At 38.2% G+C, this 19458-nt stretch overlaps 1 protein-coding gene across 1 annotated transcript in view; it reads right to left on the bottom strand.

Annotated features, from left to right (window-relative positions):
- Window positions 1–18297, bottom strand: part of rims3 (regulating synaptic membrane exocytosis 3) — a 94664-nt gene extending 76367 nt beyond the window's left edge. The window contains exons 1-2 of the mRNA XM_067425254.1: window positions 18090–18297; window positions 2622–2910 (exon numbers count right to left, since the gene is read on the bottom strand). Of these exons, the coding sequence (XP_067281355.1) occupies window positions 2622–2871 (250 nt within the window). The 5' untranslated portion in view covers window positions 2872–2910; window positions 18090–18297. The remainder of the gene's footprint in view (window positions 1–2621; window positions 2911–18089) is intronic.
- Window positions 18298–19458: the final 1161 nt, after the last annotated feature.

Raw genomic sequence — 19458 nt, 5'->3', positions numbered from 1 at the left:
CTTAGCGTTCACACTGGCATTTTTACACTGGGAGACAGTCACAACCTGATTGGTCGGCTTATATGACGTAGGAGCTCGTTTACCGATCATTCAGAACAATGCTGTGTGCTGGATTACACGCGGTCATTTTATGCGTGTACATATGGCATTATTTTTACCCGCTGAGAACTCATGAAGAGCTCATGAAATGTTCAAAACAGCAGCAGGATTTCCTCCGTTGTGCAGAAAAGAGACGGGCGTCTCTTATGCAAAAGAGACGGCCGTTCTGTCGTCTGTACCTGCTAATAATGGGCAACACAGGAACTTTGATGAGAAGAGCCAGGTATGCTTTTTGTGCGTTTTTTCTAGCATTTTCGAAACATGCTCGTCTTACCAAATATTGATTAGGCACTTCCTCGTTGCTCCACATTTGCCCTCTCACGTTAATGTTACTAATTTTGGATACACGATCTTTCCGCGTCGTCAAATCAGCTGACTATGCATCGCATCTTGTGACATTACGTCCGGTTTTTGGTCCGTTTACATGTCTTTGGTCCGTGTTGCGTTCATATATCAATCGAACCACACCAGAGTTCGTGGACGCGGACCGAGACCCATCTTTTTAGCGGTCTCGGTCCGCTTGTTTGGTGCGCACCAGGGTTCGGATGGCAGCGTTCACATATGTTCAAATGAACCGCACTAACCGAGCAACCGCACCAGGGTTCGTTTTAATCGAACCAAACATGACAAGTGTGAACGCACCCTAAATATCCTCGACAACTGGCACTCAGATCTGCATCCATATAGTTAGCAACACACAACTTCCTACGGTCCAGACAAAATCAAATCCTGCACCCTACATTTTTCTCTTCCAGAAGCTGTTTCACTCGGATATACATTAAAATAGGGAAAAGATTATCACAATTTCTGTTTAATGCAGAACTTTAAGCCTGTCCTCACCATTAGCATAACTTTCTGTCCTTTATGACACAACATAAACGTGTAAAATTCAACAGCATAAATCAAAACTTTGACATTTTAGGGGTGTCGATTATGTTGTATTTTAAAATGCAATTTTTATCAGAGTAATCACAATTTAACGATTTCCCAAAATGCTGCAGTTCTAATTTCTATTTAAGAGTCTAACCACAGGTCTCTATGATATTCAATTATTTGTCTAAATACATTAATCTGGATAACTATTTTTTCCCAAGTACTATCATTCAGTATTATCTTTACATTACTTCTTAACACAATGAAACATACTATACCAATGTTGTTAATGAAAGTAGGCATAAGAGTAACACTGTGCTCTAACATGTCAGTTGAAACACAAAACACAATGTGGCTGAAAGCGAAACCAGGCGAACAACATAACATCTTGTCCCATTCATAAAATAATTAACATAACAGAAAGAAAATAAATTAAAAATTCACAATGAAACCAAAAGAAAATTGAAAAATGGCTGTTTACCTGGCCAAAACATATCCCTTATACAGCATAAAGTATTTAGTACATCTGAAATTCCCAGAATGCACACAAAAAAATTAAGTTGTGCAAGAACAGTTTGACCCAGCACATGTGAAGTCATGGTGAACATTCGATAAGAACTGAAAATAGGTAGAAATGTGCATAAATATATATTGAGGATTGCAGGCGCTGTTATAAAGTCATATGGACCCTTCAGAATGCTAGTGACTCAAATTACTAGTGGACATTTTCTTAAATGATTTTTTTTCTTGAAGTCAATAAGCAAACACATTTTAACCATTAATAGTAGAAAAATAAATGTAAAATTTATCACACCGAAATATAGTGTACATGAAGTTAATGACGCAAAGAAGAACAAATTAAAAGGGGCATCTAAAAGCAGATGCCCAGAAGTGGAAACAAAAAAAAACAACAACATGAAGAGTAGAAATGAAGACCATGTTGTTGTTTTTTTTGCCATCCTGGTCATGTAAAAGATGAGATTTTGTCTAGTTAGTAACACTGGTTAAAATAACAGCACTTCATCGATACATTTTCCATTTGTGCGTTTAGAAGCTCGTTCAGTCGCTTTGATTATGTTTAATATTTATTTATTTATACTTTATTCCTGAATGTTATGTCTTCATGAAAATAGGAAGGACATTTTTGTGATAGTTGGAATACTATATTGAATATCTTGAATAAAAAAAAATCAATGATACTGCTATGAAACACTTACATGCTGTTTGCACCAATGCAATATCAATAGCCTGTTGTTATAAGAACAATGAATCAAATTTCTCTAAATACATGTTAATTTATTTTATTTTTATTTTATTGTAAGAATCCTCAAGTCTGAAAATCTGAAAGTTTTGGCCCTGCTGAGGACTGTGAGACTGACAGTAACCTAGTAAATGCAAAACTGGAAAGTCAACTAAGGATAAGAAAGTTAAGCTTGAGTTGAGTTGAGGTGAAGGAAAGCGGAGAGAAAAGAAATGAAGTGAGAAACAAAACACTCCAAGCAGAAATGACAAACTATGTCATGAAATGCTTGCTCTTAAAATGTGACAGTAAGATCAAACAGAGGCAAAAGAAACAACAAGTGTGCTATCTGACAGAGAACAGCAGGGTAGCTGGAGTAACCAGACGGGAGTATTTCAAAGCTACCCACCTTGCTGGTTAAGCTGCAGTGTGCTCTTGCTCCACTGTGACAGACCCACGATAGCCACCATCTTGGCTCCCAGGCTGGAGCGACGCTTCTTGTTTCCGACCAGGCCTGTGGCATCGGGCCCCGTGCTGCTGGGGCTTTTCTCCAAGCTGTACATGGCTCCACTAATGCTGGAACTGCGAATCACGTTCCGGGCTGCCACCGCGCTCATCCCCCCCGGGCTGGGTACATCCACTGAACTACTGAGCATCATGATCCCACAAAAGCCTCCGGGCAGTGGGCTGGACTGAGGCTGGGAGGAAGACAGTGGGAGAAAAGTTGGGAACGATTATGAAACAATTATTATTGTTTTTTTTTGTTTTGTTTTTATCTGGTTTGACATCAGACATCTAATATTAATATCAACATTTACTCTGTCTATTTTCAGTGGCTGTAAAAAGATTTCTTAATGTTTCTGTTAAAGAAGCCTCCTCTCACCAAGGCTACATTATTTAATAAAATACATAAAACCAATAATGTGGTGAAATATTATTTCAATGTAAAATAACTGTTTTGCATTCCAATATATTTAAAAATGTAATTCATTCTTGTGATGGCAAAGCTGCATTTTCAGCATCATTATCATTACGTCATCAGTGTCACATGATCCTTTAGAAATGCTGATTTCCTGCTCAAAAACTTTTTGTTTTAAATTATTATCAATGATAAAAACAGCTGTGCTTCTTAATATTATTGTGGAAACCACATACATTTTTTCCAGGATTATTTGATTAATCGAAATTTTGTATCATTGTATGTATTTACTATTGATTACTTTAATGCATCCTTGCCTAATAATTGATCAATTTCTTTCAAAATAAAAATCGAATGACTTCAAAGTTTTAACGGTAGTCTAATTCCACAGCATTTTCCCTTTTGCTGAATTACATCACTAAAATGCACAGCTGTTTCCTTTTTATATTAATGGTTTAATAAGGCACCACGTAACAAGGTTTCAGGTATCAGCGTATCCTGCACGGTTTTTCAGTAGAATCTCCAGTGCCACTGCAAAATAAATCATATTTTACCTGTGTTGTGAATATGAGTTTGCTGTATGTATTGAATGTAATGAAATAAAAAAGGCAATGTCCTATGAAGTATTGGCAAGGTACGTCTTTCTGTGGAGTTCACCTCATGGGCTGCATGCAAAACAAACATTTAGTCCAATTCATGAGTAAATTACTACGAGCTGGGTCTTTTTTTAGTGAATCAACAATATGTGGCAAGTAAAACAAATGACTCTTATGAATCAGTTCTTTTTAATTAATCATTTGTTTACCTATGTTCCCAATATTTATTGTTTTGCTAAAAGGCCAAACATGTAATTAAAATCGATGAATACTGGTAACACGTTACCGTTAATTTATTATTAACATGAAGTAACAATGAGCAATACATTTGTTACAGTATTTAAAGGAACTGTATGTAAGAAATATATTTCAATTAATCATAAAATGGCCCTGACATGTCACTAGACATTAAGAAATCATTTTAACTTCAAATACTTATATCACTGACAACAGTAGTCCGGCTAGGACATTGTCATTTAAAAGTTGTTGTTGCAGCCCTCAACTGATGTTGATGTTTTGGCCTGAAGCTCCACCCTCCCCCTATCGACCAATCACAAAGTCAGTCATGTTTTGGCATCAGGAGGAGGGGGATACACCACTCTACAGTCATCTGAAAGTGATTGCAGTACCAGTTTTGGCCACAATCTTACATACACTTCCTTTAAAGGGGTGGTTGCATGCAATTTCACTTTTTTAACTTTAGTTAGTGTGTAATGTTGCTGCTTGAGCATAAACAGTATCTGCAAAGTTACAGCACTGAAAGTTAAATGCAAACGGAGATATTGTCTTTTAAAGTTACGGCAGTTTATTGCCTACAAAAACGGCCGGTTTGGACTACAACAAGCTTCTTCCCGGGTTGGTGACATCATAAACCCTTGCTAGTCACCGCAGATGTGACTTTTGCCCGTAACGGTAAGGGCCGTGGCGTTTCCAGACAACCTGTGCTTGGCACTTCAGCCAATAAAAATACATGAAACTACATTTAGCCATCTAACCAATCTAAGACCATTGCGTTTTTCGGAGGGATGGGCTTCACAGAAGCAGGAAGCAAACGAGCCGTTCAAAGGACAGTGGAGACAGCGGTGTGGAATAAAGGTAAAATATAAGAAAAATATGGCATTAAAAAAAGAAGAAGTATTAAGACATGTTATACTGCGCCCCATAAACACAACCAAGCCTAGAAGAAAAAGGAACAACCCCTTTAATAATCTTTGTAAATACAGCCGTACATTGTTTGTCCGTGTTAGTTCACAGTGCATTAATTAATGTTAACAAATCAAATTTAATGTTGAAATGAAGATGAATAAATGTGGCATAACGTTAATGTAATAATTAACCAATAAAACCTTATTGTAAAGTGTTAACAAATTATATGTTTGTTACTAACTACATCATTTTAAAGTGAATAACAGAGAATAAATGTGTTTTAATAAACACTGATATATAAGACCGATGCGTATAAGGACATGAAATGAGCTGTACAGAATGATGCTGGCCTGATAAATGATTTAGAACAAGGACTTGGGTGGCATCTAAGTGTTAGTGACAAATAATATTAGTCTACTCCAGGAGAAAAGGCCATTCCCGCAATGCAACGCGACGCAGGTTTGCAGCCTTGCAAATTAGAACTGTGAATGAAAAAAAAAAAGTACAGGCTAATTCATGTGCGATCTTCTCTGTGAACTGCCTGCATGTTTGTTTTCTGTGCTCCCATTCTCTTTCTCTCACTCCCCCCTTCCCCCTGATCTCCACTTTCCGCTTTGATCTGCGCCTCATCATATCAGCTGAAGTGTTTCTGGGTCTGTGGCAGTCGTCCCTCTTGGAAATGAATCAGCCTGCCTCCCTGAGTGATAATAATCATAATTTAGAGCTGGATCTGGACTAACACTCCTTTGAAATGAAAATGAAACGAAAAGAAAGCATGGTAAGTCTTTATCATAGTAATCAGATTGATTTAGGTGTGAGTACATGGGGTCTGAATGGCTGAAAGAGATGAGCGAAGAACAATGGGCTGAAATGTGGCAGCACAGCCGATCAAAGAGACCTGTGGCCCTCAGCTGCTTTGTCCATCATCGTGACCTGAGCTCGAAACCGTGGGCTCTTATGAGTACAGACAGATTAAGAGGGCACCTTTTAGCAAGACATCACCCGTGCCGACCCTCGCCTTTCAGACAAAGCGTGACTTTTGGGGTCAACTGAGGCGATTGAAGTGGGTCCTGTTTATTTACAGTGTCCTGACAGGGCTTAATAGAGCGGGAACTTGTGGGTCGAATGTACTCTCTCAATCACAGAATTTTCACAGACAGACTGCCAGTGCTGGTGCCAGATCCAATGCCTACTTTGCCCCAGTTCCACGTGTTGCCATCAACGAAAAGGCAGAAAAATATCAAAGGATTAGTTCACTTCAAAATGAAAATTTCCTGATATCTTTCTTACCGCCATCTCATCCAAGATTTTTATGTCTTTCTTTCTTCAGTCCAAAAGAAAAAAAAATCTTCCAGGAAACATTCAAGGACTTTTCTTCACATAATGTTTTCAATTGCAACCAAAATATTAAAGGTGCACTATGTAGGATTTTTGCAGTAAAACATCCAAAACCACTAGGCCAGTGTTATATATTTTGTTCAGTTAAGTTCTTACAATATCCCAAATGTTTCCAACTATTTATAAACTGTGAGAAAATTGCTATTTTAACCAAGAAACGGGACGTCTGAGGGAGTTGCCTGTCAATTGCGTCATATCTGCGTTAACTTCGGTTTTATTTGGCAGACACGCTTTTTCTCTCAATGCAGTGCAACATGTGCCACAGCAGCTGCTGAGCGAACGCACAGAGTAACGTTGTGGCGAGGTAGACAAGCGAGAGACATGGGAGGAGCGAGCAAATTAGCGTCTCCTGCGAGGCACACCGGTCTCGAGTCCTCTCATGAGGGAGCTCGGAGGCATATAAGGACGAGTGACACCAGTGAAGGATGAGAGAGGACCAGGCCTGAATTTTACGTTTAGTTATGTTTATGTTTTATGATGTGTGTGCGGGCAGTCGTCCGTGAGGGGCTGCCCGCGTTACTTTCGTTTTGTTTGATTAAAGTCTTTTTAATGTTCGCCGGATCCCGCCTCCTTCCTTCCCATCTACGAACTGTGTTACAAACGTCATAATGTCATGGCGTTTACTTTATGACGTTTAATGTAATGTCATGATAAATGTATCTAATATGATAAACATAGCTGTTACCTCATACTCATGAACGGAAAAGTGGAAGTGGTGCCGGCGACTGTGTCCCGTAATAATAAAAGTCCCGCTGCTCGTGAGCTCCCTCAACATTCGGTCCTGTAACATTAACAACCGCATTCATGAACATGATTTATGCCCGAATCCTATCCTGATTCTATTCCACTGGCTGTGAGGTGAAGACCAGATGTCCCAAGATTCCAATATCATCCAACTGCAGCCACAAATGGGCGTTATCGCGCTGGTGGGGGTTACCGTTTTCGCAGACTGGAATGCCCCCTTCTTCTTCTTCATCTCTTCTGCTGAACTGCTAGCTGTCAGCATCTGGATTAACATGTTCAACATTCGCCACTAGTTAGTTTTTCTCAAACAGAAGCTTCAAAATAAGATCTAGCATATTGCAAAATGACATCATGACTTTGAGTAAACTTTCTAAAGCCGAGTGGTGTGTTCTCTGTACATATTTTCAGCTATACACGTGTATGTCTACACTGAACCAAAACATTATGTGTGTGTGTGATTCCGCGTGTATGTGTCACGGAGTGACTTAATGCGGCAGGAACCTAAAATGGCGGAACCTAAAATGGCGGAAATGGTTCCGCCCGGACCGTTGTCCATGAGACACGCAACCAGTTCCGGTAACTCCGGGCAACTGAAATGGGGGATTATTGAGAACAGGTGTGCGAATGGACGTGGCGGTTGGTGGTTGGGCAATTCAGAGAAAAGGAGGCATATAAATAAGGTAAGGGGGGTGAAGTTGATTCCGGCAAACGCTGTGGGTGAGACGGAGCGATCGGTGTGTTGGAGGGACATATTGAGGCGGATGGTACCGACTGGGCGAAGTCAAAACAGAGTACTGGGCCGAAGGAAACACAGAGCTAAGTGTTTGAAGAATTCCTTTTGGAGTAATTGTGTTGATATATATTATCGCTGTCTTGAAGAGATTGTTTACACTGAGAAGTCCCTGGAAACGTATTGAAAAGAGGAAGGAGTGTGCTGAAAGGTTGTGGTCTTGACGTTCTCATATGGTCATCCTCTGCACTGACCCTTTCTACTATCCAGGACCTATTTCTCGGCCCAATGTGGTGATTCACGGCCCAATGTGGTGATCACGCATATGACATCCTACCCACGTGCCTTGAGAAACTCATCGCGATTAGTCGATGCTACCAGGAACGCCCAATAGGCGTTCTTGTTTCATGACGGGATCGCCCAAACCTCAGCTGGACCCTTCTCCAAGATTCTGCGCTCAAACTTGGCGTCATCAAACCATGCCTTTGTTTTGAATAGACACCCTCTAGCCGACGGAAAATTACATGGTGTAGCTTTAAAGGTCCAAATCAATGCAGCTTCAAAGCTTTTCAAAGGGCTTCAGAGGCCCTCAGTGTTAAAATTAAAATACTTTTGTGAGCATTAGCGGAACTGAAGGTTTTAGAATAAACACGAAACACACAATAGCTGTCATGCAGTGAATCCAGCCAATCGTGGAACAGTTGTGTCGTCATCAGAGCCTGTGCAGCCGCTCTGGGGAAGCTGAGCAAAATGCATCAGCTGGCTGCTCTTGAATTGCTCTCGTGGCACTTTGCGTCACAGTCATGTGGTTCTGCGCTGCCTCAAGTACCGGCATGCAATGCTATAAGTCAGCTACCGATTGGACTGTGCATTGCTGCATGAAGTCGAACAAGCCTTAATGTAAGCCTTTTGTTTGCTAGCTACTATTCCAATCATGCATCTAAATGCACGTGTCACATATTGATAATGTAAAACTTAGGACGATTCTTTTTGTGTGCATCCGTTTAAATGAATATTGACTGTCATATAGTCTGGTATTAAAGAAACAGAGATCCCACAGTGTAACATGTTAAAGGACTATTATAAATCATACTATGTTCACCCAGCTTAGCATGTTAAATAAGATTCAGTCAGTGAATTGTTCAGTCTGTTACTAAACTGACTCAACTGAATTGTGAAGTATAGACCTACACTAATCTGACATTAACCAACTGGGGAATTTATGCCAGTGGCAGATATTTTTTTAAATTCTGTAGACTTCAGCAGTCCTTGGGAGATTCAGAAGTAGCTCAAAGGTGAAGCAAACACAAAGATGACCCTCTCCAGGCACGCTCAATCATTCTCACCCCAGCGGAGGAGACCAAATCTCAGACAAGTGAAGAGGTCGTCATTAGTCACCGGAGAAAACGGGCCGTCCCATCCATCACTGGCCCGTTAACCCACTTCTCTATACAGGAATTTCTTAATTTGGACCTGTGCTCAACACATTATCTCCTTTACGGTTCTTTTTTGGGTTGGAGAGATAAGATGAATTATATGACCTCTTTGGGATGACATTGACAAAAATCTCAGCCTTCTGGGCTTCTCTTGATTTAAAAACAAGACAATTCGGTCCACACTGGAGAAACAAAGTTCATGATTCCTTGAGATGTTTTAGCTAAAGCGTTGTTTAGTCATCGAGTCCTTACCAATTGCATTTCAATGAGCCATCAGGGCAAGAGTGGAACACATTAGTAACAAATTAATCAAATTGAGTTGAAATCATAATTGCTTTTTGGCCATGTCAATTTCTGGGCAATGAATACATGTAATTACTGTTATTAATCAGTCCACTGGATGAGGGAACAATTTACTTATTTTATTAAAAACTAAGGATACGTTTGAAGGTTTGACAGCACAAGAATGGGTCTTTGGAGCAGTCTCAAAAACATTTCACCATCAACGCATACAGAAATGTTTTCTATTTCACCTGGGGTCAGCTATTATTTTTAAGATGTCTTAAGAACGAGTATGACCAACTAGCAGTTAGTTAGGGCTAATCAGTTACTTTTTGGTTTTAAATAAGACCAATTTACGTTTTTATGTAACTGACTTAAAAAAGTCTTAAAGAAAACATTTGGATGCCTAACTTGTAAGACTATCCAGTTCTTAGTTCTGTCAATTACTCTATGTGTATTTAAGCCCTTAGTTTCTCTATTCATAGTTCAGTCTCATTTATTTTTTATGGGGTTTGCTATAGTTTCCTACATATTTCCGTATTGCTCCAGTGTTCATTTTTTTAATTTATTTATACACCATATTGTAATTCGTACTGCATTACAATTAAAAGGGCAACTATTTATAATGTTATTTTACATTATTTTATAATATTATTACAATTTATTTTAATTTTGTTATTTCATTCTTTTGTTTTTGTCTCATGTATTACCAAAAAAAGTTAACTAGTTAAATTGTCATGAACAATCATTGCTTAGCGTCCATCAAGATAAATAAATAAATAAATAAAAATAAAAAAATATGCTAAAAGTATTTAATTTATTTGATTATCCAAAAACAGATTTTACTACATGGTATACAAACAAACAGTTATGTACTATATTAAATATTGGGTTTCATTTCCCAACTAAAATAACTATATTGTGAAATATACAAATTAAGGTTACACTTTTGATCCCCTTTAGAATTTATTTTTGACTATAATCAACATTGCACCTACATGTCAACTAACTCTCAATTAGAGTATGAGTAGACTGATAGGAGTAGGGTTAGGCTTAGTAGTTGACATGTACTTGCAAAGCTACTTATAGTCAGTAGAATGTCTGGGGGGGACATTCTACTGACTGTCCCAGGAGAATGTGGGGCCGTCAAAATAAAGTGTTAGCAGATATTAAGCAGACAGTCTAATGCTCTACTAATACTCTATTAAGAGTTAGTTGACATGTAGTTGCAATGTTACTTATAGTCAACAGGAGGCCTAAAGTAGTATGAAACTTTGATAACATGAAATAAGATTTTGGTAAACAATATTCTGTCTTTCTCCATTGCTGTATATCTTGGCGATTTGAGATTTTGTAATTTTGTGTTCCAAGTAACACTTAGCCGGCGATTTTTTAGGCCAGGTCGCTTCTGCATCACACTTGAGGGTGAGAGACGAGAGAGGCAGAGGATGTGTGAACACCATTTTCAAATACACAGTCCTCTACATGCTGTCTGTAAGGTTTCTACCATAGCACGAGCTGTGCTGTGTCACGGCACGAGTAATGCTACAGTCTCGCTCGCTTACACACACACACACACACACACACACACACACACACACACACACACACACACACACACACACACACACACACACACACACACACACACACACACACACACACACACACACACACACACACACACACACACACAAAGCCTGGACTGCAGCAACCTTCAACACTCTCTCCCTTAACACACCATTAGTAGCGTGAGAGAGAGAGAATCAAACAAGTTTAGACTACAAATCTAGATGATACTGGTTTGCTTGCTAATTCTGTGCCAACATTTGAACATTTTGAATATGCTAACAGGAAATATTACATGCTTAATTAAGGCTTTAATGGGGGATTAGTCATATTTAAATATCTGTTTTATTTTAAATGATGGGGGTCATTGCATATAGGCGAAATGTTGAAACATGACCAGCTAAAAATTACTTGCTTCATTTCTGTATTTCTCTAAACCTATTTCTATAAATCAAACACTACTGAGAGTGAATAGTCCAGTTCTTATTTTTCTGTGTTCTATATGCATCTTGTTTAATTTTTTAATTTCATATTATAGGAATAATGCAACAGTCAGACATTCAACTTTGAAATCTAGAAGGCACATGAACATGGTGGTAGCCACGGCACCCAGAAAGCTTGTTATTTTGCTTATTGAGAAATCCTTTGTGAAGAAAGTACACTTAAAAATGCTGGGTTGTGTTAGTTTGGGTCAAATATGGAAAACCCAACCTGATCTCACAGCAATTCGTATCATTTATGTGGTGGCTAATTCGTGCGACCTACATATTTTACGAGTTGACTAGTTCATATGAATTGGCACGAATGACTTACCCCTAACCCCGCCCCTAAACCTACCCGTCACCGGGGTTTAGACAAATCGTATGAATTTTTACGAGTGAGGTTATATGATTTTGTACGAATTAGCTACCTTGTAAAATATGTATGAATTGGTTGTGAGATAGCGTTATAAAAACCCTATCGTTCGGTTTAAAAATCAATTTAACAATTTAAACCAACAGTTGAGTTTGTTCATATTTTAATCCAAACATGGGTACAACAATAACTTGTTATTTGACATTACAAAGTGCACATTTTAAAAGTTTTAAATAACAGTTATAAAAGTGTACTCTCTTTACATTCATAACAGTTAAGTGCACTTCTTTTTAACAAGAGATGAAATGCCGTTATGGCATTAAGTCTGAGACTTCAAGTTGGAATAGTTCACATCCAGCTATATGTATGTGGTGGTCATTTGGACCAAAGGGATTTCATTGCGCTACCCTGTGCAACGTTAAAGAAATAAGCGTCTAACAAAATCTTGGTCGGCCTTTGTCGTAGTTTTGGCTGGTTAGGTGAAACACTCAGATTCAAATGGAAGAGCGCTTTAACTTCACGCCTGGTTAGGACATAGTGTTTTGGAAGAGCGGAAGAGTGCAGGAAATGGAGTAGAGAGAGGCCGTGTAGGGACATTAAATCCACAGGGTCCACAGATGCAAAGAACAAAAACAGAAAAAGGTTCAGGACATTTTGTGAAAATGAAAAGCCAATCTTGTCTGTAGCAGTGCATGTGGAAATGAGAACACTGAATGGTCCTTCCGTGTTTCTTTTCTTGTCCTGTCATCCTATGTTCCTGCTCTCCTCCCTCACTGTTTCCTTTCTCAGCCCTCTTCCAAATCTCTCGCTTCTTATTTAACCGTGGTGCTGACACAGTTATTGAACAGAATGGGTAGGAGTTGCACTGTGTTTTGGCAGCTCTATGTTCTCTGTTCATTATTTTAACTAAAATATTTGACCTTAATTAACCTATACTCTTTGTAACTGGCATTATGCATTGTTTGTTTATTTTATTTTCATGTCTGATGTGATGTATTAAATTCATATAAATTGATAGTTCAATTCAAGATCATTTTTATACCTTATTATATATTTTTTTCCTTTTGTCGTGTATTAAAGATGTATAGTTATTTTGATAAGTTGACCACAGGCTATACTTGATTATAATTTTAACATTAGTGTGTTAATCAATATAACATTTCAAAATCCATTCAAATAAACTTAAATACATGGCTAACAAGTTTTGATAGAAATAAAGCATATTTACCATAAAAGCTTGTCAGTACATTCAACAGTACTCTTCAACCATATATTTTAAAAACAAAAGAAGTAATTATGAATTTACTTTTACATTGTAAAGACTGCAAATTTTGAATGCTTATGTCTCCTAAATGCAAATTTTGTCATAGTTTTGGAACATACCAGCTTATTCATAACTTTAAGTCTAACACAGTCATACTCAAAGCTAAACAACTTAAATTTTGATTTCAGTGGACCTTTAAACCCTCAGTTATGTTCTGTTACTTGTCTTGGGTTTATGTTTCATGCTGGTGTTTGCCTTTGATGAGTTTACTAAATGTGAATTCATTGTTCTTCTGCGTCAAGCACCTCTGTTTGAATTATCACATCTAGTCAGGGTGTGACAATAACACTGTTTTATGATGATTTGATTATATATTTGATCCCAGCATTTCCCTTATATTTGATAAGTATATTTGTAACTATAGATTATATAGATCTGGCTATGTGAGACTACTTTGAATTAGTCCCTTTTCTTAGCATGACACATTGAAATTACAGAACAGAATGTCTCTTTCAGTATTATATGGAGTATTGTATTAGCATTCATTTAATTTTCAGGCTCTCAGGGGCGCACATAAACGCCACATCCTTTTCATTTTATGTGAAGTCCTTCAATAAAAGTCAAACACTTCCTAGACATCCTAGGAAGAAGCAGTTCACACATTAAATGATTAATACTACATGAAAATACATACATATAGCCCCTTTAATAATGGAAAATGAAAACCATAATTTATTCACTTTCCTCCCTCATCCTCTTCTTTATCTCATTTTCTCTTTTTGCCTGTTTTGGCAGTGAGTGATGAAGTGAATTCTCTTGGTGAGTGTGAACTCTTGAGTGAGGGTGGGGGAACATTGATTTACACTGATTTACACTTGTCTATCTCACACACTCTCACTTTCACGCTCTCTTTTTGCTCTCCTTGTTATAAGACTTTGTACGTCACTGATTATTAAAACCTTCTAAACTCCCCTAGAAAATACATGAGTGAGGAAATGATAGCGGGGTAGAGAGGGATGCGGACAAAAAAAAAGTGTGGCACCACTCAGCATAAGGGTTGCAGTCGACCGCAGAGTAGCTGCATATTTAATGCACCCTTTGGTTGTGAGTTTAATCCGAGCGTTGTGATGCTGCAATTATTGGACAAAGATGGGGGCATGTTTACCTTTTACAGCAAGGAAACAAAGACATGATTTATATTCAATGCACCCAAAGCCTTACACTCTTAGAAATGAAGAATCTTTATTAGCATCATTAGTTCTATGAAGAACCTGCATCACCCACTGATTATTTATAGTGGAAAAAGGTTCTTATATATAAACTATGTTATTTCCTTAAAGGGTTACTTCAGGGATTTACATATGGCTTTGTATCAGTAGAAACCCTGGAGTATATTAAAATGACTGTGCTCTTGTCATTTTAATATACCAGCCTGATTCCAGCACACGTGCAGACAGGGTTGCCAAGTTTTTACAACAATACCCGCCAACTACTAGCCCTAAACAATAGCTTCTCGGGGGGTTCTCCGGGGGAAAAATGGCGTTTGGGGGGTAAAATGTGTGTTATTTTAGCAAGGTTGCCTGCTAAAATTCGTACTCATGGGTCTATATATCACATAAAAGTCACTTCAACCTGCGAAAATAGAAAACAACCTGCGGAAAAAAATGCTGCACTGTGCGGCAACACAGTGCAGTTGAACTCTGTTGACATTTGACAATGCTTCGCTTCGTTGCTCTGATTGGTTGTAGCTCTATCCAATGGATGTCTTTCCTGGTTCGGTTGAAACAAGCCCCATAATTACAGCCCAATGGAGCAGTTTCAGACTCATATTCTGACTAGAATTGAGTATGACCACGTCAGGCTAGGGAATAAGTTTAATATGAAAAAACGGTGGAGTATTCCTTTAAAAACTCTACACTGAAAGGTTCTTTTGCGAACATAAAATTAATCTTCTATGACAACGCTGTGAAAACTATTTTTGGTTCCCCAAAGAACATTAACAGTTCTAAAAACCACTAAAACCACTAACCACTAAAAGAAGTTCTCATAATGTTAAGAACATTATTTTAGTTAAGAAACTTTTTCCACTATAAAGAACCACTGTGGAATGAAAAGGTTCCATTGATGTTAATGATTCTTCATGGAACCATCAATAACATTGACGAACCTTTAAGGCCGTTACAAACTCCACAAAAACAGATGAAAAGGTTCTCGCTCCCAGGGCTGCGAGAACAAAATGATGTCATTTTGTGATTTGGAAGTTCTCGCAGCTCGTTCTCGACACATCATCTGAGAACTATTATGTCATTGGTCAGAAATGTAAAGTGGGCGGGGCTAATGCAGAGTAACGGACATGTTGGGGCAGGTTCGTTTTTTGAGTCTGAAACAGCTTGCCAAAGCGAACTTTCTGGAAACGTTTTTTTATGGTTGGTAAACAACTTTGTACTACCATTGGACCCTGGTGATTACATAATAGGTAAGTGTATGTAAAGGGCTCACATTTCTACTGTTCAGTCGGTCAAGGTCAGACATTTGCAACAAAAACACACTGGAGAGCTGCTTTACAGTAGAACATGAAGTTTTACTTCTGATGACACTGTTTTTGATGTTTAATATGGTGAATCTGCTTGAATTCAGCCAATCTATTGTATAAAGGGCTATATAAATTAATAAATATGTGATGTGACATTACTAGTGTGCCGAATTGCAGAGCTGGTGCAAACAGATCCACATTGCAATGATCACTTTTCTTATGCTTTATTAAAAAAATCTTTTTTGTTGCGCATTTATTTTGTTATTGAGAGGAAAGTGCACAGCACATATTTACATATTCATCTAAACTCCGCTCTTATCAGGACGGCATCGGATGTTCAGTGTATCGCTGCTTAGCCATGAGTACATTGGGGTCTTTACTTATAATAGTGCATGTAATTTATAAAAGATGTATTAAATGTATTTAATCTCTATTTAATTATCTCTATAAATACACTCATTGGTAAGTAACTAACAGTTTAAGTGCAAACAGAAGATGCATTAGTCGCCAAAACAACACTGATTAGATGTCGCAAAAGTGTTTGCCAAACATGAACAAGAGTGTACTTGCAGTAATGAGCAGAATTTGAACATCACGGCTCATTGACAAGAACAGGACACTTAACAGGATGGTTACTAAATGCCACAGAAGTACAGTCTCAAAAAGGACCACAGAATCTAATCAGCACCTTTTTGAACCAAGCTCAACAAAAACTATAAATCACAGATTTACTGCTATTAAGAGCCCGCTTGTATCCAAGCCCAGTGCACAAATAAGTAACCTGGTATTAGAAGCATGAAATCTGCGCCCGGGAGCACAGAACGAAAAATAATGGTTTAGTTTTCACTCTATTTCATCCTAGAGGTTCAGAAAAAGACACGGGTTCTTTCAACACTGAAAGCTTTTCGCTAGCTGTTGCACATGATGCATTATTTACTTGAGTTATTTTCACCACCTGCGCATAACAAAACATACAAAACGTGCTGGTACATAAAAGATGGATTAGAACTACAAAAATCATATCTGACTTCACTAAACATACCCACAAGAACCATAATGATTCCTTAACTCTTCACCCTCCTGGATTCATACCTTCACCATAGTACTTGAATGGCACTTCTTAGTGTTATTAGAGCATCATGTAACCGCTAGTGAACCCATTTATTGCGAAATGCCTCGCATTTCTTGATAGAGCCATGATGGAGTTTTCCCATTAAACTCAACATAGCCTTTGACCGGGCATCCACATGTAGGCACCAAAGTCTGGCAGCTGTGAACAAACCTATAAATCAGATACATTTACTGCCCTCCTGTAGCCCTCTTAAATGGATGATGTACTTAAATCAGTGAAAGGTGCAATCGCCCTTTCCCTGCCCTTATGGCCTTCAGACACCTAATGGATTTAACAGTATCGACGATATACAACGAACAGTATAAACGCATCTCACAGGGATCAATGCACCAGTCAGTGATATACATATAGATACAACTTAAATATTAGCTTCAACTGATTGATTTGTTGTCTAATGAGTTTCACAAACTGAAAAATCAACAGACATGGCATAAAGCTATCAGTTATAAGCTGTGAATGATCGGCCACAGGAACAGATTGTTGTAAAATGTCTTTGCTGGAATTCTGTTGATTTTTCATTAAAGCAAGCTAATATTTGTACTAAGTGATGTAAATAATCATTTAAAGCATAATTCCAGTGCCTCCATGTAAAACTCTCAAAGATCCTGTTGTCTATAAACATCTAATATATATATATATATATATATATATATATATATATATATATATATATATATATATATATATATATATATATAATTGAGTTACCTATTTATCCAAAATTATTTTAAAAAGATGTATTTTACTAGCAGAATAAAAGTTTAGAAGGTTAGTGCAAGGTTTTCATTACACCATTTAAAATTATCATATTTTAAAGGCATGCAATTTTTCTTCTATAAAGTATTATTTTAAAGTATGCAGTAGAGGCAAATACACCCATAACCTCTCAAAAAACTTAAATAGATCTAATTCAGACCACAAAAAAAAAAAAAAAAAAAAAAAAAATGTGTGTTTAATAAAAATAAGAAGAACGTAAAAGTAAAAAAGCATGCAGCAACGTCATAATGTAAATAATAGACCAAGAGCCAAGAGTGAAAATAAATGCAGCAAGAGAGGTTTTGCAATATTCATGCAATGCACAAAATATATCTGCTTCTCAAATTCATTTTTCAATACAATTGTTCGAACAAATGCATTCAAACATAATATAAACGATTCATGCTTAATACCTGACAATGATGCACTCGTTTTCTTCTAAATGCAGCTTTACCCTTAATAACAATAATTCAATGCATCATGTCATCTGCGCTCCCGAATATATTTAAACACTTACCGGCAAACAGCGAGCAGAAAGAGGCACGGGATTGTTTAGGTAGTCAGATAATGCTGTGTTTCTGTCTTGTCGTTGCAGATAATGTCATTGTTTGAGTTTGTTTTATGTTCGCGTGCTAGTGTCTGGACGGTTCTTGCATCCACAGAAGAGCGCGACAGAGCAACTGACGAGCGAGCGGCGAGCTGCTGATCCAGCCTCCTCACAGCGAGCGCGTCTCCATGGTTACACACCTGATCCGCTGGTCCCTATTGGGGCAGGTGTGTAACCATGGAGACGCGCTAGCAGTGATGAGACTGGATAAAACTCTAGTCTAGTCCCCTGGCGCGAGTTTTACAGCATAATCAGAAGCGGTTATTAGGATTCTTAATGAACTTACTTCTCATCAACATCAGCCCTTACATCCTGACCAGACACACACAAATCCAGCACTCTTGTTTGCCGTCTTATTTTTCAGGGGGGTTTTTTTGTTTTGTTTTTACTGAAAAGGGGAACATGATCGACTATAAAGAAACCGCCATTGTTAAAAAAAAAAAAAAAAAAAAAAAAACCTTCCGCGTGCAGATACATTTTCTTAAACCGTGGCGGATGGTGCGCGTACAACAGCGCATGTGCGAGTGACTTAAGTGGAAAGAAAATCCACTAGTGCGCACGCGCCTTTCCACACTCACATGGCCAAAGGAACACGAAAAATGAAGAATAATCGGGCTTATGCTGTGTTCCAGATAAGGTTAGACCCAGGAATATCCTAATTAAATGTCCCACTTTCACACCTCAGTGAGTTCCAGGCAATCAGAGAGGACGTTCAAATGCGTTTAGGCACTTAGCCATTGTTTAAAGTGTTTTAGACGGCTAGCTGTAACTCGCACTGAAGTCGCGTGGGAACTCAGTTGTAGTAGCCCCAAAAAAAGGCAAATAGTCGAACTGGGAAGAGCGTTGTGTGTGTCTAAAGCACCGCACATCTTTCCTCAAGCCGTGTGTGCCCAAATGGAAGGATAAATAAAGTTTACATCACCTCCATAGTGGTTGCACCTGTCTTCCACCACGGAATGGCATTTTTCTTCAACCGGCCCTGCTGTGTTGTGTCTGTGTAAGTGTGTTGTGTCATCCTTGTCAAAGTGTTCACTGCAAATTTTCACATTTTGTTGCCATAATTCAGAAAGGCACAAACGTGAACCATTTCTTCTTCACTTGTGAGCCCGATCGGATCATCACTCTAGTGATGTTGTAATTCCATTATATATCTTGAATTATATGTTGTTACTCCAACCGTTTACTGAACTGAGACATGCTTTGCTGAGAGAACTGACGAACTCACGAGCAGCTGATACTGAGCATGTGCGTGTAACGTGTGTGTAACTATATATCTTTC

This window comes from Pseudorasbora parva, chromosome 19 (assembly GCF_024679245.1).
Source record: "Pseudorasbora parva isolate DD20220531a chromosome 19, ASM2467924v1, whole genome shotgun sequence".
Taxonomy (NCBI): domain Eukaryota; kingdom Metazoa; phylum Chordata; class Actinopteri; order Cypriniformes; family Gobionidae; genus Pseudorasbora; species Pseudorasbora parva.
The sequence above is the reverse complement of the archived record's forward strand: the minus strand, read 5'-3'. Positions and strand labels throughout refer to the sequence as shown.